At 36.0% G+C, this 22,483-nt stretch overlaps 1 protein-coding gene across 1 annotated transcript in view; it reads right to left on the bottom strand.

Annotated features, from left to right (window-relative positions):
• Nucleotides 1–22,483, bottom strand: part of TTN (titin) — a 284,943-nt gene that overhangs the window by 141,970 nt on the left and 120,490 nt on the right. Inside the window, exons 119-150 of the mRNA XM_066233115.1 lie at nucleotides 22,050–22,136; nucleotides 19,959–20,042; nucleotides 19,638–19,718; nucleotides 19,413–19,493; nucleotides 19,162–19,245; nucleotides 18,804–18,905; nucleotides 18,313–18,429; nucleotides 14,700–14,780; nucleotides 14,441–14,518; nucleotides 14,128–14,211; nucleotides 13,902–13,985; nucleotides 13,533–13,616; nucleotides 13,230–13,313; nucleotides 12,424–12,504; nucleotides 11,819–12,016; nucleotides 10,779–10,856; nucleotides 10,489–10,563; nucleotides 10,187–10,279; nucleotides 9,361–9,438; nucleotides 8,942–9,166; nucleotides 8,644–8,727; nucleotides 8,389–8,466; nucleotides 7,806–7,889; nucleotides 7,460–7,543; nucleotides 7,157–7,240; nucleotides 6,689–6,949; nucleotides 5,077–5,151; nucleotides 4,226–4,297; nucleotides 3,480–3,572; nucleotides 1,387–1,455; nucleotides 1,146–1,235; nucleotides 706–1,002 (exon numbers count right to left, since the gene is read on the bottom strand). Of these exons, the coding sequence (XP_066089212.1) occupies nucleotides 706–1,002; nucleotides 1,146–1,235; nucleotides 1,387–1,455; nucleotides 3,480–3,572; nucleotides 4,226–4,297; nucleotides 5,077–5,151; nucleotides 6,689–6,949; nucleotides 7,157–7,240; nucleotides 7,460–7,543; nucleotides 7,806–7,889; nucleotides 8,389–8,466; nucleotides 8,644–8,727; nucleotides 8,942–9,166; nucleotides 9,361–9,438; nucleotides 10,187–10,279; nucleotides 10,489–10,563; nucleotides 10,779–10,856; nucleotides 11,819–12,016; nucleotides 12,424–12,504; nucleotides 13,230–13,313; nucleotides 13,533–13,616; nucleotides 13,902–13,985; nucleotides 14,128–14,211; nucleotides 14,441–14,518; nucleotides 14,700–14,780; nucleotides 18,313–18,429; nucleotides 18,804–18,905; nucleotides 19,162–19,245; nucleotides 19,413–19,493; nucleotides 19,638–19,718; nucleotides 19,959–20,042; nucleotides 22,050–22,136 (3,330 nt within the window). The remainder of the gene's footprint in view (nucleotides 1–705; nucleotides 1,003–1,145; nucleotides 1,236–1,386; nucleotides 1,456–3,479; nucleotides 3,573–4,225; nucleotides 4,298–5,076; nucleotides 5,152–6,688; nucleotides 6,950–7,156; nucleotides 7,241–7,459; nucleotides 7,544–7,805; nucleotides 7,890–8,388; nucleotides 8,467–8,643; nucleotides 8,728–8,941; nucleotides 9,167–9,360; nucleotides 9,439–10,186; nucleotides 10,280–10,488; nucleotides 10,564–10,778; nucleotides 10,857–11,818; nucleotides 12,017–12,423; nucleotides 12,505–13,229; nucleotides 13,314–13,532; nucleotides 13,617–13,901; nucleotides 13,986–14,127; nucleotides 14,212–14,440; nucleotides 14,519–14,699; nucleotides 14,781–18,312; nucleotides 18,430–18,803; nucleotides 18,906–19,161; nucleotides 19,246–19,412; nucleotides 19,494–19,637; nucleotides 19,719–19,958; nucleotides 20,043–22,049; nucleotides 22,137–22,483) is intronic.

Below are 22,483 nucleotides of genomic sequence, written 5' to 3'. Positions count from 1 at the left end.
TTTTGCTAAATTTCACCTATATTGTATATTTACTATGTGTGTGTGTGTGTATATATATATATACACACACACACACACAGTCCTTCATATCACACACATTATTAATTTGTGCAAGATATGGCGTGGTATTGCAAAGGATTATTTGTATTGTATTATGGTTAATTTTCAGAAGACACTAGAATGCAGGTGCTGTCACCAACATTTCATATATTTCCTTAATGGTATTTTTAAAATAAAAAATGGCAGAAGCTTTTGATAAGTAATTATCAGTTTATGAACAGCTGACTGAAATGTTATCAAAGCAATGGTTGTTTTGCCTGAACAAATAAATTCCTCAGTGAACTAAGTAGCTTCTTTTTCACTCAACTGATGGCACTAGTCAGTTATTTTGACAACTGTATCAATTATGCAACATTCTCAGCTGGATTTTAAAAAGAATCCAAACTATCATACAGTGACCTCATTAAATAAGTAAATATCAAGTATTATCTTGTCTGCTAAGATTACACTCCATGTAGTTGGTCTCTATGTTGATCTTTGTATCAACTTGTTTAAACTATTTGATACAAAGTATAGAGTACTTTATGATTACAAATTGGAAAATAAGTGGGTTTCTAGTGTTCCAAACTGAACATAAAATGTAGTTAAAACAAAAAGTTAGCACAAGATATGGTAATTTGTAATATCGGAAGAATTCCCCTCTACCTTTAGGTGGAGCTTTGGGTTTTCCATACACTTCCACTTCTTCTGCCTCTAAAACTTTGACTACCCTATGGGTTTCTTCAACTTTGTGTACTTCTTCTACTCTATATTCTTCTACTTTGAAAAAATCTTCTACTTCATGGAATTCTTCTTCTTCAAAATATTCTTCAACTTCATGGAACTCTTCTTCTTCAAGGGCTTCTTCCACTTCTGCTTCCACTACTTCTAGTTCTGTTCTTTCTTTTACTACTTTCTCTTTGTGGAAGGCAATGGACATTTTTTCTTCAAGAACAGTCCTCCCTGAAAGAGCATCTTTTGTAAGAGACTTTTTTTTTTAATACAGAATAAATGAAGATGTAATATCAACGTATAAAATAAAACAACAGGAAACAAAGGTTTTCATGCAACAACACATGAAAATCAAAGATTTTTTCCCAAAATACCTTTTGTTGGGGGAATGGCTTCTTTTTTAGGCACAAGGACTTTCTTTTCTGGGATTTTCTTTTCTGGGACTCTCTTTTGTATTTCAGGCACTTTAAAGATATAGTTTTGACATTTAGGAATGTTAAGAGCAAGCTTTCATAGACAAAACATTAAAAACCATCAAGACATAGAGACATAAAACATAAAAGTCTTAAAAAAAAAGGATTAATAGGAAGTTCAGGTTTAAAAGAGAAGATGTACCTTTGGCTGGAGGTGCCTCTTTTTTCTGAACAGGAACAGGTACTTTTTCCTCAGGAACCTTCTTTGGCACTTTAAAGGTATTAGGTGTTTTAGTTAGCTGACAATACTTAATAAAAACATGAAATAAAAACATCAGAAACAACACCAACAATAATCAGAGTCTAAGAAGTTTCTCCATACTATTAGACACCACTTTGACAGGAAATAAGGATATATTCTCAAATTACTCATTTGTGCTAACCATACCTTTAGAAGAAGATATGTTTTAAAGAAACTGTGCTGGTTATTTCTTTTCTCTCCCTTCTTTCCTTCCTTCCTTTCTTTCCTTCCTTCCTTCCTTTCATAGCAAATATTACTAATATTGGGTTTACTGCTACTATTATTAATTTAATGAAGACTTTTTTTTTTTTTTTGCCTTTTTAAGCCTTGACATAAGTGTTATAGTTTGTTGGGCACTATTATATCTGCTGAGAATGCCTACTGTGATAGGGACTGTATAATGTGATCAATTAAGGGCACCACTGAAGCATTAACTTAATTAGGAAGCAATGAGAAATAAACATTTTATAATAACCTTGAATACTTAGGCCAAATATTACTGAAGGGACATGAAGCTTTTAAAATAGTTATTATCCAAGCATTAGAACACATTTCCCCTATAAAATAATATAATAGATATAACTATTATAATTATTACATGAGAAAATCTTTTTTATGTAATGAAATAAAATCTATGGGGATTGAAATGTGGGGAAAAAGAATTCATAGCTATGTATCAAAGTACAGAGAAATGTACTATCAAAGTGTTTAGCTATCTAAAATAAGATGCTTCTGGAATAATTCATATACATATATATGCATAATCATCCATTAACATCCTGGAGAAGGCTAAATAAACGGAATGAATTATATTTTTACTAGTTCTTACTCAATTTCATAAGTTTGCTACTTAAATGACCTAAGAAAACAGTGAAAGAAGATACTTTGTTTTAAAAAGAAAACTAATTGGAATTTAAAGATATATTAATTGGGATTTGCTATTCCTTTAGCTGGTGGCGCCTCCACTTTTTTAGGAACTGGAGTGGGTGCTTCACGTACTGCTTTCTTAACCACTTCAGGCACTTAAAAGATAGTTTATGAACATTTTGAAAAATGACATGCAATGAACAAAACAACTCCCATATGCCCCCCCCAAACATTGGTTTTAAAAAGATATTAGCAACCGAAATGGTAATTATATATATATTGCAGTGACTCCAAGGGTGAGAAAAATATTACTTAGAATTCTTATAAGCAAACATAACATCAATTATATAAAAGATTGTCATAGTCTTCAGAAATCACAGGTTAAGAATTATTCTAAAAAGTGAACACCACACTCAGCCGTAGAGCATCGGCCTAGCGTGCGGAGGACCTGGGTTCGATTCCCGGCCAGGGCACACAGGAGAAGTGCCCATTTGCTTCTCCACCCCTCCGCCGCGCTTTCCTCTCTGTCTCTCTCTTCCCTTCCCGCAGCCAAGGCTCCATTGGAGCAAAGATGGCCCGGGCGCTGGGGATGGTTCTGTGGCCTCTGCCTCAGGCGCTAGAGTGGCTCTGGTCGCAACATGGCGACGCCCAGGATGGGCAGAGCATCGCCCCCTGGTGGGCAGAGCATCGCCCCCTGGTGGGCGTGCCGGGTGGATCCCGGTCAGGCGCATGTGGGAGTCTGTCTGGCTGTCTCTCCCTGTTTCCAGCTTCAGAAAAATGAAAAAAAAAAAAAAAAAGTGAACACCACAGAAACACCCCCCGCCCCATCATAATATTTAAGAAAAATCAAGGATTGAAAACTAGAAACTAGAAGAAAGTATTACAATAGGAGCTGGCCAGAAAATAAATGGAAGTGCCTGTAACATAAAAATAATCTCTCACTCTAATTGTATTGCAGCTGCAGTAGAAAAAAAGTTGACAGGGGCAAGTGATGGGACACAAAGCATCAGCTACTATAAGATATGCTATAAGAAATGTATACTGATGAATTCTGAATAAAGACAAATTCTGAGAAGGATTTGGATTGTGGTGTCTTTTAAGTGTCTAACACATAAAAGCAGCTGTACCTCTAGGTGGCAGCACTTCCTCAACCTCCTCTATGCTAGGTGGTTCCTCTGGGATCTCTTCTTCTGGAGTAGGCTCTTCAGGCTCCTCATACACTTTAAAAAGATTATTTTGTAAATTATTTTTGTAATTCTTTTGAATGTTAGACTAAAATGATATATCTGAAAACTGAAGTTGCCTGATCAGTGTAAGTAACTCATAGCTCAGCCTTCCAAAAGTGTACGAAAACTCACTAAGCTTTGAAAAAAAGCTACTGGATCTTCAAAATATGTTAGGCCCATCACAGAATTTTAGAATTGGAAAGGGCCTTAGAGAGAATTTGATTAAAATTATTATTATTTAGTTTTAATGGAAGTGAACTTATTTGAAGTCAAATATTCACTTTGGGGTAGAAGATAGATTTTCTGCACCTGTTACTCAGGCTTAACTGGAATATCTGTAGGCCAAGTTTACCCCACAATTGCCAACCAAAGAGTTGAAGAAAAACTTATCATGGAAATTACAGTTTCCTTCAAGATTCTTATTAAAATAAAACAAACAACAAGCAAACAAACAAATAGGCTAAACACATAAGAAAGGAGATTCAATTGGTTTTAGTATTCTGGCATAATTTCTACTAGGTAAGTAATAATTAGAGTCTGAATATGTTTATTTTCTGGAGCGAAATGTTCATTTAACCCTTCAAATATTAAACAATGATAAGACCAGGATGACTTTGAAAATGCTATTTCCTCAGAAAGTCATCTACCTTCAGCTGGTGGAACTTCTTCTTTAGGGGGAATGATTCGTCTTTCCTCCAATTTCTTAGGTACTTCAGGAACTTAAAAGATATTGATAGTTTTAGGCAGTTAAAGTGTAAGAACCAAAGATGAGTACATAAAAACTAAGTTTTCTGTTTTTTAACATAAGAGAGTAAATATCAGAACACACATGCACAAGATGAAACACTGACATATCACGGAATCAGTTGAGCAAAAATAAAGAGGTTGTAGTTTAAGCTTAAGGGTCCATTAAAGAGATATTCTATCTTTTACTGCGGGAGCTTCTACTTTTTTAGGAAGAAAAATGGTACTTTAGGGACTAGTTTCTTAGTTACTTCTGGCTTCTTAAAGATATTTGAGTTTAGTATTTTTATTTTTTAGAAATAACATACATAGAGAATCAAGATAAAACGCATTAAAATAGACAAAGTGGAAAAATCGACAGTACAAACATGGGTGCAACTGAGTCACAAAGGACAAATGCAAATGACAGACCACACAATGAAAATGTTTGTGTTGAACATCCTGAGTGACAGCATCACAGTTCAATATCAGCGCAGCGAACACATCCCTGTTCTGGGTGATATACCTCTGGCAGGTGGAGACACTGCTTTCTTCAGATGAGGAGGAGGCTCCTTCTTTTCTGGTTCAGGTTTCTTGGGCACCACAGGCACTTTAAAGGTATTATTTAATTTTATAATTTCAGTGTGACAAACACCGAGACAATGAACAAAACAACAGCACAAATTATATGAACAAACACTGAAACGGGACAGTTCGACTTTTGCAGGTGATGGGAAGACATGGCAGTGTCTCATTTGCTTGGAAACAGCAGTACCTGGGGCAGCGGGAGACTCCTTTTTCTTAGGAATGATCACTTTCTTCTCTGGCGCTTTCTTCTTAACCTCAGGCACTTTAAAGACATCATTTCATGATAAGAATTTATTGGGAGGGGCAAGAAAGAAAGACTACAAGAAGAACACACACAAAGACCAATGCACAGCACTCACTCAGGATAGGGATGTAATGCAAGTTGGGAGCCCAGATATTATGACCTAATTAGGTTTTGTAGAGCAAGGGATCTGCAACCTATTTAACTATCAGACAGCATATGCAGTCATTTCATCCATTTACATTTCACTAGGAATTTATTAATCATTACCTAGAAAGTATTTCTGAATCCTTAAAATTCAATAAAGAATCATCTTTACCATATTTTGAATAATATGACTATTTAACCTGGTGGAGGGAGTGGTTATGCATATTTCAAGTTGTGGTACCATGACCTTTTGCAGAAAATGGAATTGAACTTTCAGGCATAAATATATTAATTTTGTCTTGTACTATGAGCTGGTTGAATATGTCAGATCTGTATACTCTTCATTCAGAGATAGAGTACTTCGGCATACCTTTCTTTATTTTTTCCTCACAATAATATCTGAGTCCATGAGGACTGATATTAGTATCCCATTTAATACAAGAGGAACTTGAGGATCAGATTGGTTAAAGACTTTTCTCGGGATAATACAGCAAGGCACAAAGCCAAAAAACAAGGCTATAAATAAAAATCTACTGGTCTGCTATTTATATTCACATATCAGAAGACATAAGTTATTCTTCAGTATTTTGAAAAAATATATAATCTTTCTTTTTTTTTTCCATCCTAGCATTAAAAAGGCATTTAACATAAATGGTTGAAAGATAAAATTTAAGATTTATCTATCACATTTTTCAGGTATCTTATTTTGTTTAGCTTATTTATCATTGCAAAATATCTATATAAAATTATAATGTTTAAAAATATTATAGGGAATCAGATAGACCTTTATGACAGTTTTGGGACATTTCCTTTCATCTTTGTTCTTAATACTGCTTTGTATCCAATGAAAGTGGATGTCAGTGTTCCTGAATATTTTTAGAAGTAAAAATGTAACTATTTATTTTATGTGTATTTTTTCTTAATCCCCAGTTCCACTATAATTTTTCTGGTGAAGCTATGAATGAAGACTGTGTATTCACTTTTTAGGGAGGTATACCTTTGGGTGGTGGAGGTTCCACAATTTTAGGAGCAGGAACTGGGACTTTCTTCTCTGGTATAGGTTTCTTTGGCACTTCAGGCACTTAAAAACATTCATTTTAAGATATTAAAAATCACATGCACAGTATTGTTGTTATAACAGAAAGACATATGAAAATAAGACCACAAACAAATAAATGACTTTTCATATCATCAAATTTGAAAAGAAATTCAGATAATTTACATAAATATAAGCACACAAGACAGACACACATTAATAAGAGCTCACACATATGGAATGTTTTCTAAGATTTAGATGGTAGACAACATAGAGACTAAAGCATTATAGATAAGACAGAAGATGAACAAAAAGGTGGAAAGGTAAGATTCAACACAAAAGAGGGCTTGATGACTCCAAGAAGAGCTGCTATACCTCGTGCAGGTACTGGCACCTTTGGTTTAATTTCTGGAAGAACTTCCTCTTCAGATACAACTTCTTCCTCAGGTACAAATTCTTCCTCACCAGAAAGAACTTCCTCTTCCACAGAAAGAACTTCCTCTTCCTCAGGAGAAACTTCCACTTCTTCAGGAAGGATTTCTTCTTCCTCTGGTACAACTTCCTCTTCAGGAGAAATTTCTTCTTCAAATGGAACTTCCTCTTCCTGAACTGGAACTGGCTCCCTTTTCTTTGGCACTTTAAGATATTTATTTAACCATAGAAGCATCACTTTTATGTATAATATTCATAACAACAAGATAACATGAAGAACAAATATTCTGTGATCATAGAGCATCAACTGTCATCAAACTAAATGTCATTAAGCATTAGTAATAATTAGTGGGGCTGTATAATACCAGTTAGTTTTCCTTTTTGCCCTGGTTCTGTTAGAGATTAATGTACCTTTGGGTGGTGGAGCTTCTACTTTTTTCAGGCTAGGTGTTGGTTTCTTTTTTTCTGGAATGAGCTTCTTGGGTACCTCTGGCACTTTAAAGATATTATTTGTCTTTAATAAGGTGTTCTTTTACAAGGTTTAGTGCAACAGATATTAAAAAGAATCACAAAACATCTGATTTTCATATTTCTAATAAGACAAGTTTTAAAAACATGTAATATTATGAGGGAATTTCTATGTTAATGTACATAAACATGTAAAAAAAACCCAAGTTTTTTTTTGCCAACTAGTTTAAATGATTAGTGCTGTACCTTTCACAGGTGGAGCCTCTACTTTTTCAGGAGCAGGAACTGGCACCTTCTTCTCGGGCACAGGCTTCTTGGGCACTTCTGGTACTTTAAAGAAATAATTCAGAGAAAAATTTTATACAACAAAAAATTTTGAATCCAAGCATAGTCTCAAAAAGATTAAGATAACATAATAAAAATATAACCAAGGTATTTCAAGAAGCATTTTACCCTTAAAATAAAATTTTTTCCTTTCTCATAAAGGAATATTAAAGTATTGCATTCCCAAAGAGCATTGAATTGAACCAATTAATTTTTACTCACAGGCAAATATGTAATAAAAATTTTGCAACGTTGAAAGTTCATGTACCTTTGGCAGGTGGAGCTTCCACCTTTTCAGGAACCAGTATGGGCACTTTCTTCTCTGGTACAGGTTTCTTTGGTACTTCAGGAACTTTAAATATATTAAATAGAGTTAGTGTCACATTTTTTTTACCCATAGATAAGATCCAGCAATTTCAAGACTTCATTGAAGCATCATAGATGTTCTAACAATTTCACTTTAAGATTGAAAATAGTAACAGCCACAAACAAAAGGAATTAACAAAAATAAAAATAAAAAGACACTGAGAAAACATAGATTGATGATAAAGACAACACACAATGTCTGGTAAATAGTGATTTTTGTCCATTTTGATGTTATAATAAAAATCTATTTTACACTAAAACTTTCCACTAAAGAGAAGGAGCCAAGCATTAAGCATCAACATGCTTTGATGGCAAAATTCAGAGATAGATGCACAGTAAACTGCCCCTATAACCTGTTGGGTAGTCCTTGCCTTGTCATTAATATTGTTAAGGTCATCATGGGAAAGAACTGATATGGCTCATCAAGTTATACTACATGAGTAAATTATTACATTTTCCCCCTGATGGACTACAAAGAGATATACCTTTAGCTGGTGGAGCTTTCTCTTTTTTAGGAATGGGCACAGGAACTTTCTCCTCTGGCTTCTTAGGAATCTCAGGCACTTTAAAGATATTGTTCATTGGTAAGTTCTAACTACTAGTAACAACACATCCATACAAAGCACAGTTAACATTTCTAACAACAGATAACAACACATACACTTTGAACTCATGAGATAGTTAACTATTTCTATGCAGATTAAGGCTTTTATATGCCCATGATATGAATGATGAAGTACCTTTTGCTGGTGGGGCTACCTTCTTTTTGGGAACAGGAACAGGCTTCTTCTCTTCTGGAACAGGTTTCTTGGGTACCTCAGGCACTTTAAAGATATTAATAAGAATTTTGGAAATGTTGCAAAAAAGATAAAAAGTGTAAGAAACAACTGCTGAAATCATACTTCAGGATCTAAAAGTGTCTGTTTCTAACATAAGCAGAATTGCTTATCTGTGCTGAAAACCCCCCAAATCTGACCAAATTAGACACTCAGACTCCAAAGATGCTGCTGTGTAAACTTTGCAGGAGATGTCATCTACCTTTGACTGGAATTACTGGTGTCACTTCTTCAGTTATGAGTTCCTCTTCTTCATGGAGGTACTCTTCTTCATGGAGGTATTCTTCTTCATGGAGGTATTCTTCTTCTTCATGAGAGTACTCTTCTTCATGGACATACTCTTCTTCAAGATATTCTTCTACTTGGTTTGTAACTTCCTCCTCTAAGGCAATCTCTTCTGGTTCTGGTCTTTTAGGTACTTCAGGCACTTTAAAGATATTATTTTTAGGTTGGACATTTTCCAAATTCTCAACAAAATTAAGACATGTTAGGAACATACCATTTGTAACAGAAGAAAGAACAGACTTCACCTTTCACACAGAAAAACTTTGCACATAGAACCGAACATAAATTTCATACCAAAGAAGACTAATAACACATTAAAAGAGCAGTATTAAGTACCTTTAAGAGATGCTGCTACTTCTTTTTTAGAAATGAGCATTTTTTCTTCTGTGACAACCCTCTTGGGCTTCATGGGCACTTGAAACATTAAGTATAAGAAAATTTAAATGTAAGAAACAGGACGCTCAGCCAGTGCTTGCTTTGTTGTTCTTTAAACAGAATAATTTTGCAAGTGCCTCCTATGTGATAGATATGTAATAGTTCATGTATAAAAACTTTATATATTCCGTGGAAACAATTCTGAACCTTACTGGGATAAAAACATACAGAAGTACTCAAGTAAGCCTGAGGTAGCAGAGCCCAAATGTGAAATCATGTGTAGTGTTCAGGTATCTCTGCCTGTAAGAAATATCCTTTACTGAAAAGCTAAATTTTAGATAAGTATACTTTCTGAAATAATAGAGAAGTTACTTCACACTTAGTAAAAAGCAGGAGAAAAATTACTAGACACTGAGTTAGTTTTTTTTAACTTCAAAATGACTTTAGAATGAATGAACAGTTATTAAACTGTGGTAAATATTGTTATATCATTACATCAATTTAGATAAACCAGGATGGTTGAGTTGAACTCCAAACATTCTACTTTCTTTATAGTGTAGCCATGTGGCAGGATGCAGCCAGCATATAAAAGGCTATGCTTATGTTTTGAAATGGATTTTTCTTTTAAAGGTAACATTATCTCCTTTTCCTTAAAAATTTTGACATCCAATGTTCTCCAAACAATTAATTTAAAAGATACACAACAATGAAATAGAGCAAAACATAGCTGCCTTAATTTTTCAAGAGACATTATAAAAGACCCAATCTAGGAAGAAAATCATTATACCTTTAGTAGCTGGTTCAGTCACCTGCTCTTTTTCGCGTTTGGTAATTGAAAAGCGCAGTTTTTCCTCAACAATTTTCTTTGATTCTTCGGGCACTTTAAAGATATTAATCATTGAAGAGCATAAAATCAACTACATGAATTCAGTGCAAACAAAAATACACAAGAACCCCCCCAGAAATGTCAGAATCAGGACTAGGACAATACATTTAGTGAAAACAAGGAGCAGCAGACAAGGTAGTCCACGTTTATAGAACATAAGCAACAAAGACGTTTTGGTAGTTATTAATTACTCTGAAAAGTACCTCTGGGTGGTGGAGGTTTGAGTTTCTTAGGAATGGGCACTGGTACTTTTTCTTCAGGGACAGCTTTCTTCAGAACTTTAAAATATCAATATTAACAGATTTTAAAACCTGAACCAGATTTCTCAAGAGTAGTAAGAATAAAAACTGAAGAAATACAACACACTACATAAAATTCCCGAAAAAACAAACACACAATTTGTACACTGCCACTTCGACAGGTATATTTATGGTATGACAGACAGGAAGGAAACACGAGTCTGTTAGTACTGATAAAGTTTTTCTCACTCTACCTTTAGTGGGTGGAGCCTTTGGTTTTGTGGGAACTGGTTCTTCTTGGACAGGCTTTACTGGGATAGGCTTCTCAGGTTCTTTAAAAGCATATACAAGGTATTTAATGTTAGATTTGAGAACATAAATAAAAAATAGTACTTCTTAAATAGACTCAAGAGAATTAAAATGTTATCTTTTATCTGCAGCGTAGCCATAGCCTCTAGACGTGAATGAGAATCAGAGGTCCAAGAAGATCTAAAAGACTTAAGCAAGCTTACAGTAACTTTTCCTTCTTGCTATTTATTTTTCTTAGGTAATTGTAACTCTCTCTTTTGTACTGAGGTTCTCACTTCACTTCAGGTAGACAAAATGATGGTTAAAACTTCTGTTTATATCATATTAGCTTTTAATGTTATCTTCAAAACTATACAGAATGACCTCAAAGTTAGGCTCAGAAACATCAGAAATTAAGTGACATAATAATATACTGACTCATTTCAAAGTTTCAAAAAGAATGTATTAATTAAGATAAATAATTTTTTTGGAACTGAAACTATATGCCAACACATATGATCTTCCAGAGATAAAACACAACTGCTTGAGCTAGCCTTCTTCTCTGCATTCACTTTTGAAGGAGTCTCTGTCAAGTTTGGTGGTGGGAACCCTGAGGCCAGTGTATTTTCTCAATAGCTTATCATGCTTGACCACAACAAGCTTCAGAATGAGAGATGTTCAGAAGTCCTTGATCATGAATTAGAATGATCATGGACACTTAAGATAAATTCCTAACCTTTTTGAGAAAGAAACATTGTGACATTTGCTATTTTGTATATAAGCAAAAAATGAACCAGAAAATAGGTTATTTCAAAAACCCCATCTAAAAGTAACCGTAAGATTATTATAAAGATTTTTTTTTCCTGGACATTATCCAAGAAAAAAAATGAAGTTGACAAAGGAAACAAAGTTCTTTCCAAATTTCTTTGGCCAAGCAAAATTATAACCTGTTCTATGGAATTTGTATGTATTTAATGTGGTTTCAAGTTTGCTGTTATGCCCATACCTGTGATATATTCCTCCTGTTCTTTATGCTCTTCATAACGTTCATAGTCTTCATATTGCTCATATTCTTCTGTTGGTTCATACTCCTCAGATTCTTTATAATCATATTCTTCATAGTCTTCATATTCCTCTTCCCGTTGTATGGAAACAGTTTCTTCTTGGGTGTAAGACCATTCTTTCTCCTCTGTTACAGTTACTTCTAGAATAATATTGACAACAGGCAGCATTTTACTTGAAGCCCATTTAGGGATGAGAATGACAATGTGCTTTCATTTCATCCCTTTGTGATAGTCTCATGCACTGGTTATGGAATACCCTGACTATCTTTTGCTGGTCAAGGTATCACAGATTGTACATTTGCTCCCATCCAAGTACTAACCAGGCCCGACCCTGCTTAGCTTCCGAGATCAGACGAGATCGGGCGCGTTCAGGGTGGTATGGCCGTAGACCAGATTGTACATTTGCTATTCACGATTACAAATGTTAGATTCCCCACCTTTAGTCAACTATAAGCCAAGAAAGGATGAGAGTCAAATTAGAAGCTAGTAGGCAAAGAGCTGTGTAGTTTCATGCTTCATTTTATTATTTAGTCAAAGCACAGTATACCTTTAGTTGGACGAGGTTCTCTTTTTGGAACTTCAATGGATATCTTTTCTTCTTTAACAGCTCTTTTCCTGATTTCAGTCACTTTAAAAGAGTAATTATTAAAAGTGAATCACAAGATATACCTATGTGTTAAGAGAAACTGTGTATGAACAATCTAAGGACAAAGATAACCACAATCATGGTTGTTGTTCAAATTTTTCATTTAAATGGCAAGAAAAATCAATAGCCTTGAGAATAAATATGATCCAATATACATTTGAATACTGTTTTCTAAGTTACCTACTGCTTCAAAGACATTGAGTAAGATTAGGAAGATCAAGTAGTAATTATGAGAGTTTAAAAAGGCAGCTAGACAGCATAAACAAAGACTATAAAACAAGGATAAGACAGAAACTTGTGTCATATAAAAAGTTTCTTCACTTGGATTCTAAGATATTTTTTATAAGCTCTACTGGCACAATGTAGAAAATTTAAGATTTTTAAAAAATTTAAATTTTGTCAAAGATTGCCACACAAAACAAGCATTTCGGCAGATGAGTTTAGTATGTAGACAAAGACATAATAGAAGACGTGTACATTTTAAGGGACAGTATCTACACGTTTGGGGGAAGCTTCACATTTTATTTTAAAGAAGAGAGAGAGAGTACTTTCTAGTATCAGAAATGTTTAGTTTTGAAGTGATATGAAATAACATGTGCATATTACTTTAGAATAGGTATTTAAATTACTTTCTCTAAGAATCTCAATTCCACTAGGTCAGTTTCAATACCTATCTGCTTATTTTGATTTCTGCAAAAGTTGTATACCTTTTGCTGGCGGCGCCTCCTCTTTCTTGGGTTTGAGTCTGAGAACCTTTTCTTCTGGGGCAGCTCTCTTGGGTTCCTCGGGCACTTTAAAGACAGATTTCACTTTAAAGAATTGTTGCCCTCACTCAAACCACAGAAGGGCAGTCATATCATAGCAACTCAAACATAAAAGACTAGACGTTCTCATTATTTCCAACATAAAACAACACCTCTAATAACAACCACCACCAGCACCCCTAAGCAGTGTAGTCGGTAAAGAGAGAGGGTGAGTGCAATATTCTGTGTATGAAAGGGTCCATGTACCTCTGGCTCTCGGAGGCTCCTCTTTTTTAGTAACGGCAACAAGAACTTTTTCTTCCTGGGTAATTTGCATGTGCCTCTCAGTCACTTAAAAGATAATTTTAGGATTAGGAAATTATATAAATATTACCAACAGTAAAAATTTTAAAAAATATATTAGCCAGAAAGTACTGTGAGTTGATCACATAACAGTTTACCAGGTACACACAATACACTTCACATGAAGTAATACTCCACCCAGAGACGTTAATACACCACTGCCACCAACAGACACTAGTAACCTCCACAGAAAAGGTGGGACCCAGAGACAGCGACAAGAGGACGCAAGACAAAGACAAGTCTCTAGCTTTGATGCCAGGGGGTTTCATTTACCTTTGGGAGGGGCAGGTTCGTCTATCTTAGCCACTTTTGGAGGGGCCCTTTTTTCAGGAATTGGTTTCTTTGGCTCTTCTGGCACTTAAAAAACATCAGGCGGCACAGTCAAACACACAATAGGCACACTTATTTCTTTGTTAATGTTACAAAAATTTGAAGAATGTGTCCATTTAAAGTTATAAAAAGACAGGCGTTACATGGGAATAAAGGAAACCCAATGTACCTTTAGCCGTGGGCATCTTTTCCTTTTTAGGAACAACGGCAGGAATTTTCTTCTCTAGCACAGTTTTCTTAGGTGCTTCAGGAACTTCAGAAAGATGATGTTTAAGAATATTAGTTTGCATTACAGAAGATGTGACATCGTATTGGGGCAAAGAAGTCACTTTTTGAGAAGACCACACATTTACACAAACATTAATGACTACACTCAGCAAAAATTTGTGTACACACGGGCTGACAAAAATACAAGCAGTTAGATTAAAAGTATTGTTGTAGCTATTGGGACAAACAGTATCATTTCTTTGTGAGAACTGTACCTTTAGGTGGTAGAGGTTCCTCTATTTTAGCAGGAATTTTTGGTTTGGGGATAATTTTCTTCTCATGCTTTTCAGGCACTTGAAAAGATTATGAAATGCATTTGAAGAAATGTTGAGATTTCTTTTTCATAAAAATATAAAGAATCTTTTTATCTAGACACACTGTTTATCAACATGTGTAATAGAGACAATAAATGAGCTATAAGAGAACAGAGAGACCGGGACAGACGGGGCGAGAATGATTCAAGAGTCGGAGTACCTTCAGCAGGTTCTGCTTCCACTCTCTGAGAAATAAAGTGCAGCTTTTCTTCTACAACATAGTCTTCAGGCTCTTCCATCACTTTAAAGACATCAATGTTAAAGAAGGTAATTTGTAGTGTTTTCATGTTGAATGTTAGCTGTAAATTTATTGCTCAAAGAGTAGTTGAAATGGCAAAAGTTTAACACTTGCAAGTCCTTGATTATTCCCATTTAAAATACCAGTGAAGAACATTTTAATCAAAGTGTGTGTCTTATTAAAGAGTATGGGAAATAAGTTTTATTAATTTAATTTTCAGGTGTTTCATGAAGATAATACTACTTGTATTTACAGGAAGAACAGGAGAAGCACAAGACATAAAAACAATTCTGGAGGCTTTTAAATATTTAAAGGTAAGTTACAAACAAACAAACAAACAAACAAACTGGAACACTCTAGATTCAAAGGCTACGAGGCAGAAACATATACTCAAAGAAGTATAAATAGGTTTATAAAAGAAAAGACATGTTTCACATATGCAAAACCTACTGAGGACTGGGAGGCAAATCCCCCCCCCCTGTTTTGTGGGGGCAGGTATAGTAAAAGAGACAGGCATCTTCACATGACTTTTGAGCCTATATATATAAAGTTAATTATAGAATAGGAAACTCTAGCTACCAGCCATTATCTTTACACTAGAAGTAAATTTAACAGGCTATCCAGATTTTCCCTAAATCTTTTGGGCTTAAAAAAAACATAAGACTATTACAGAATAATTTTTTTTTTTCATTTTTCTGAAGCTGGAAACAGGGAGAGACAGCCAGACAGACTCCCGCATGTGCCCGACCGGGATCCACCCGGCATGCCCACCAGGGGCGACGCTCCGCCCATCCTGGGTGTCGCCATGTTGTGACCAGAGCCACTCTAGCGCCTGAGGCAGAGGCCACAGAGCCATCCCCAGCGCCCGGGCCATCTTTGCTCCAATGGAGCCTCGGCTGCGGGAGGGGAAGAGAGAGACAGAGAGGAAAGCCCGGTGGAGGGGTGGAGAAGCAAATGGGCGCTTCTCCTGTGTGCCCTGGCCGGGAATCAAACCCGGGTTCTCCGCACGCTAGGCCGACGCTCTACCGCTGAGCCAACCGGCCAGGGCCCAGAATAATTTTTTTTTAACAGAGACAGAGAGAGAGTCAGAGAGAGGGATAGATAGGGACAGACAGACAGGAATGGAGAGATGAGAAGCATCAATCATTAGTTTTTCGTTGCGCGTTGCAACACCTTAGTTGTTCATTGGTTCATTGATTGCCTTCTCATATGTGCCTTGACTGTGGGCCTTCAGCAGACTGAGTAACCCCTTGCTCGAGCCAGCAACCTTGGGCTCAAGCTGGTGAGCTTTTACTCAAACCAGATGAGCCCTTGCTCAAGCTGGTGACCTCAGGGTCTCGAACCTGGGTCTTCTGCATCCTAGTCCGATGCTCTATCCACTGCGCCACTGCATGGTCAGGCTGATTTCCTTTTTAACCAGTCTATAATACTAGAGGAAATTCATAATGCATACTGTCTAAAACTAAAATCAGATTAATGTGATCAGAACTCTCTTTGAATACATGTTGTTTGGTTTCCCAAATATTTCTAGAAGAGATAGAACATTCTGAATCCACCAGATTCCTAACTTATATCCAACATCTTGGCCTCTCCTAGGAAACATAAGAACTGTTAGGCTTCCTCTTGGAAAACATGTTCCACCTTGCTGATCCAAGCCATTCCATGAAGACCATACATCTGGGTCTTACATGGACTTTCTTCCAAGCAGATAATGGGTGAGGCCCCACTTGTTAGCCAGAGATGCATTTGAGGGCATCTAAATAAATAGTTCTATCCATCTTTTCATTGGGAAAAATGTTAATTTTTAAAGGAACTTACTGATTTCTCTTTAAAACAGAATTACATTAGAACTATTGTAGGAAAGTTTTTTTAGATAAATAGCTTTAGCCAGAATGCTGGATTTGATCAGTAAATCTAGTGGTGTCTTAACTCATTGAAAAGGAATTCCAACACTGAACTAAAGCTTCTTGTTTAAGCCTTAAGAAACTATAGGGGACTCTCACTACAGTTATGGGAATCTCTGAATAACAAGGTAATCAAACCAAAGATGTTAAACAGTTGTTTTCTCCATAGACAAAATATAGAAAAGCCCTATGTGTTCAGTGCTTCACTCTCAAACATGGCCTTGATTTCTGGAATGTAATAAGGTAATACAATTTCTTGTTAATTTTAAAACTGTGAATCTGGGCCCTGGCCGGTTGGCTCAGTGGTAGAGTGTCAGCCCAGTGTGTGGATGTCCCAGATTTGATTCCCAGTCAGGGCACACAGGAGAAGCACCCATCTGCTTCTTCACTCTTCCCCTTCTCCTTTCTCTCTGTCTCTCTCTTCCCTTCCCGCAACCAAGGCTCAATTGGAGTAAAGTTTGCCCCGGGAACTGAGGATGGTTTCGTGGCCTCTGCCTCAGGCACTAGAATTTCTCCATCTGCACCCAAGCAATGCCCTAGATGGGCAGATCATCGCCCCCTAGTGGGTATGTTGGGTGGATCCTGGTCAGGCACATGTGGGAGTCTGTCTCTCTGCCTCCCCACTTCTCACTTAAGAAAAAAAAATTAAAAATGTGAATCAGGACACATTAGTGAGTTGTATTATCAAAACTGTTTTATCCTAAAGAAGATGTGGCACATATACACTATGGAATACTACTCAGCCATAAGAAATGATGACATCGGAACATTTACAGCAAAATGGTGGGATCTTGATAACATGATACAAAGCGAAATAAGTAAATCAGAAAAAAAACAGGAACTGCATTATTCCATACATAGGTGGGACATAAAAGTGAAACTAAGAGACATTGATAAGAGTGTGGTGGTTACGGGGGGAAAGGGGGAATGGGAGAGGGAAAGGGGGAGGGGGAGGGGCACAAAGAAAACAAGATAGAAGGTGACAGAGGACAATCTGACTTTGGGTGATGGGTATGCAACATAATTGAACGACAAGATAACCTGGACTTGTTATCTTTGAATATATGTATCCTGATTTATTGATGTCACCCCATTAAAAAAATAAAATTATTATTAAAAAACAAAACAAAACTGTTTTATCCTATCCCTTTTTTTTTTTTTTTTTTTTTTTTACAGAGGCAGAGATAGACAGGGACAGACAGACAGGAATGGAGAGAGATGAGAAGCATCAATCATTAGTTTCTCGTTGCGTGTTGCGACACCTTAGTTGCTCATTGATTGCTTTCTCATATGTGCCTTGACCGCGGGCCTTCAGCAGACTGAGTAATCCCTTGCTGGAGCCAGCGACCCTGGGTCCAAGCTGGTGAGCTTTTTGCTCAAGCCAGATGAGCCCGCGCTCAAGCTGGCGACCTCGGGTCTCGAACTTGGGTCCTTCCACATCCCAGTCCGATGCTCTATCCACTGCGCCACCACCTGGTCAGGCTATCCTATCCCTTTTTAGCAGCTACATCCAATAAGGCCAATAGATGTTCACTAAATTTGTGTTACTTTTCATTAACTGATAAACAATCTGTGAAAGAAAACAACTCATCAAGTCTCCAGATCATGTCTAGCTTATTTGAATTGTTTACCTTCATATTCTGTAACTTCCACTTCCTCCTCCTCCTCCTCCTCTCCTTCTTCTTCTCTATATACTGAAATGGACACTCTTTCCTCTTCTGAATAGCTCCATTTCTCCTCTGCAGATACTTTAAAAGATAAGTTTTAATTTACATTCAACCTCCTGAAATACGGATAATAGCCAAGTGTTCCCTACAGATGGTTCTTCTCTCTGCTTAGGCTGTGGCTCTACAGTCCTTCTTCATTACAAGGAGGAGAGAGCTGATTTAAGATGAGGGGACAGTACAACTGAAGACTGAGAAGAATATTCAAATTAGGTGCAAATGGGGCCACTTGGACAATGATCACATTTTCAGCAACCCATTCACTTCCTTAGAGTGATTCAGGGCCAATGTAGACACAAAAGACAAGAAATAGACACTGACAAAGACAACTGGAAAGAATAGGAGACTTCGAGGAAACAGGCGCAGACTTATTTTCCCCCTCACTTCTGGTCATATACCTTCATGCCGCGTGACTTCCACTCTGTGAGGAACTGCAACAGATAGTTTTTCTTCGCCAACAAATCTTTTTTCTTCTGTTACAGTTTTCTTAGAAACTTCAGCTTTAAGAGAGCATTGAAGTGGAAGTTTAAAAATCAAGAATCTTAATTCTCTCAAGAGTTTGGGGAAGATGTGCACAGCACAACAACACAACACTTTCACTAGCAAAATGGGAAAACAAGTTACATATCACGAGTGTATACACACAAACATTTTATCAGAGGAGAGACAAAGGATCAAGACAAGAAGAACACAAACAGGAAAGGCAAGAGTTCACAGACTAAGAGATTTTTGTCAGAGGCTTGAGACAAACCCTACCTCGGGGAGGAGGAGCTTTCTTAGTGACTGGAACTGGTACAGAGACCTTCTCCTCTGGGACAGGTTTCTTAGGTAGAGCTGGCACTTTAAAAACATGCACTGTTAGAACTTCCACATGGTTTCACTGAAGCCCAGCACAAAACATAGATACACAGCCACAGTGCACTCATATCACAGAACTAATAAACTCCTCATCTACATGACAACATAATACTCTAAAGACGGTTCTTGGAAAGATGGAGAGACAATACCTTTTGGTGGTGGCGCTTCTTCCACTTTCCGAGGAATAGGTCTTCTTTCTTCGGGAAGTTTCTTCTTTGGTATTTCTGGCACTTAAAGGACATGATTTGATTTTAAAATTCTCAGGAAGGCAAAATCAACGAGCAACATAGAACTGGCAGGCTCATTAAAGAAAACATGCAATTAAAGAAGCTCAAAGGGAAGACAAAGTTATTTCATGAGATAGAATTAACTACCTGATGGTGGGGGAGATTCCTCTCTTTGAGTAACAATGGTTATTTTTTCTTCCGTGACAACCCTCTTCTGTACTTCAGGAACTTGAAAAGACATTAATTTTGGGAATTGACCTTATTATATATTCCAAAGTAGCTAATGTACAGTTATTTTTTAAGAAAGTAGGTAGGTGGACAAACACACTTGTTGAATTCCCATTTACACCATAAAACACTCATTTTGAATTTAACTAACTAAATTAACAGATAATTAAACACAGAAAAGTTTTATACTCAAGATGTATAAATAGGACTTTTTTTTACTTCTTTCCTAAGTCACTGTACCTTTAGCCGCCGGAGCTTCCTTTTCCTTCGCAGTAGGAACAGGAATCTTTTCTTCAGGGACAGGTTTCTTTGGCACCCCTGGGACTTAAAGTTTTTAAAACATAATGTCAGTTCAGATACGTTATATCACTCATATGAATGGACATAGGCACATACACAAGTCTTTATGCAGTTCATATTCTATGCTTTGGCAAAATAATGAATAAAATTAAACTATAGTGTTATAAAGGTCACAATGTGATAAATGCCCCAAGTGAGGTTACAGAGGCAGTTAGACAATTAAAAATAAGGTAAATAAATACACAGAAGGAAGTGTACAGGATTCATTATTCCTTTAGATAGTGATATGCTTTTGATAAAAACAAATTTTTTAGTTATTATAGAGTGTGAATGTAGTATATAAAAATCTCTTTATGCTTTGTATTGAAAAATGGAATCTATATGACAACGGGTGTAATATATCTATTTTACACTAAGAACTCTTTAGGATAGTTGTATCTATATGTTACATTTTTCCCTTTTCTCTTCGATTTTTTTATGCCCTTGTAATGTATACAAAGTCAGAAACACTATTCTTCTAGAGTAAGTCCCTTAATTTGGTATTCATGTGTCCACAGCTTTGGAGAATTGCATGTATAAAATTCTGTGGGCATGTGCATATGTGTTTTTCTCTAAGAGGCTCAATAGCTTTCAGCAGGGTCTCTGACCCAACAAAAGTTTACAGTGGTTTAGTTTATATATTCTAAGAATTTTTAATTGACATGTATTTGAATTGAATTGACATGAATTTTTAATTGACATGTATTTTAAGAGCCTGCATTATTGACAATTATTTTCTTTTTAAAAAAGATAGAAGTTTTTGTGAACCCCTACGCCTCTGTACTTGCCTTTGTAAAATCTTGATGTCATTATGCAGATACATACTTATGTGTGTATGAATTCTATTATTTACATATGGGGTGATTATACATATATATATATATAAAACTGTATATTTGTTTATTTAGAAACAGATATGCTGCTTTGTCACTTTTTAATTGTAATCATTATATTTTATTTTTATGTAATCATTGTTTTAATGATTAGATCATTAGAAATCATTCTTTAAAAATCACTTAATTAAATAAAGTCCCAGAATTCTAAAAGAGCCAAGGGTTTGATAAAAAAAAAAAAGAAGCAAATTAGATTTAGGAAGAAAATGGAAACACTGGGAAGTCAGGCAAATGGGAACTACTTAAAATGTATGATTTCAGTAAGCTTGATTTCCCCAAAATTAGTTGATGATGGATTCTTACTGAATTTCTCTATAACTGACCAGATATATGCAGTTTGTAGCTTCACTGCCTCCATAAAGTCGTGTCTTTTATCACCAAAAACCAAACCAAGCCAAACCAAAACAACAAAATAAACACCAAATCTAGACAGTCAAAACATGGGGTTAGCACATTTGAATCTGAATATACCTATCCGACAGGTCCCCTAGCTAATTAGATAATTGCAACATTTATGACAAATATTGATGTTAAGTTAATATCTCAAGAAATATGGTGAAAGTAAATGTCAAAAATCAATATATTTCTATCTGTTGAAGACTTCAGAGCACTGACTTTTCAGAAGAATGGCAGTTACCAGCAGCACTGTGTACATCGTCACCTAGCTAACCTTCAGTTCTGCCAAATATTCTACACTTGTCAGTCTTTGTATCTTGTCAAAACTCACAACACCTTTTCTTTTAATTAATAAATGGTCACATGGATGAGGAGTAAAACTTTTCCCCAGAAACATGCCTGTAGACAGTGAATTTGCAAATATTTCTTCTTTTTCTAAGAGAGGGAATATATTATAAATTTAAGATAGCTGTCTGATAATAGTTCCTTCTTCTAAAAACACTCTTTGGTGGTACCTTTGGAATGCTCAATATCTTAAATAATGTATGTCAAGAGCACGACTCCTAAAGCTGACAAACAAATGAAAGACACATGAAGCATGTAAGACATAAAATAGAAAGAGAGCACAGTATGTATAAAGAACCACATAAAGCAAGGAACTGGCATTTGGGGCAAAGGGTTACTCATGATCAGTCTGGTGTACCTTTTGGGGGAGTGACAGGTTCCTTCTTGGGTATAAGAACAGGCTTTTTCTTCTCCTCTGGCACAGGTTTCTTGGGAACTTCAGGAACTTTAAAGATACCATTGTTGAAAAAATGTTGAGAATTTCTAGTCTCTTTCTGAGATATTAAAGATTACATTCAAGCATAGCTCCTCAGTAAGAGTGTAAGAATTTAGGGAGTAATTTTATATGCTCTACTTGCGATGAAAATGTATGCCTAATACATTAATACTATAGAGACATTACATACATTACATGAAGCTGACAAAAACCCATTTAACATAGTCTATAGTTAAAATTGTTACCAATTTATTAACATCTTACCACAAATTAATGAGCTCAACATACATGAAATTAAACATATTACTGATGTTTTATAGATGCTTTTTTGTTAATATACAGATCTCACAGAAAAA

Source organism: Saccopteryx bilineata, chromosome 5 (assembly GCF_036850765.1).
Source record: "Saccopteryx bilineata isolate mSacBil1 chromosome 5, mSacBil1_pri_phased_curated, whole genome shotgun sequence".
Lineage (NCBI taxonomy): Eukaryota > Metazoa > Chordata > Mammalia > Chiroptera > Emballonuridae > Saccopteryx > Saccopteryx bilineata.
This window is presented reverse-complemented; position numbering and strand designations above follow the sequence as displayed.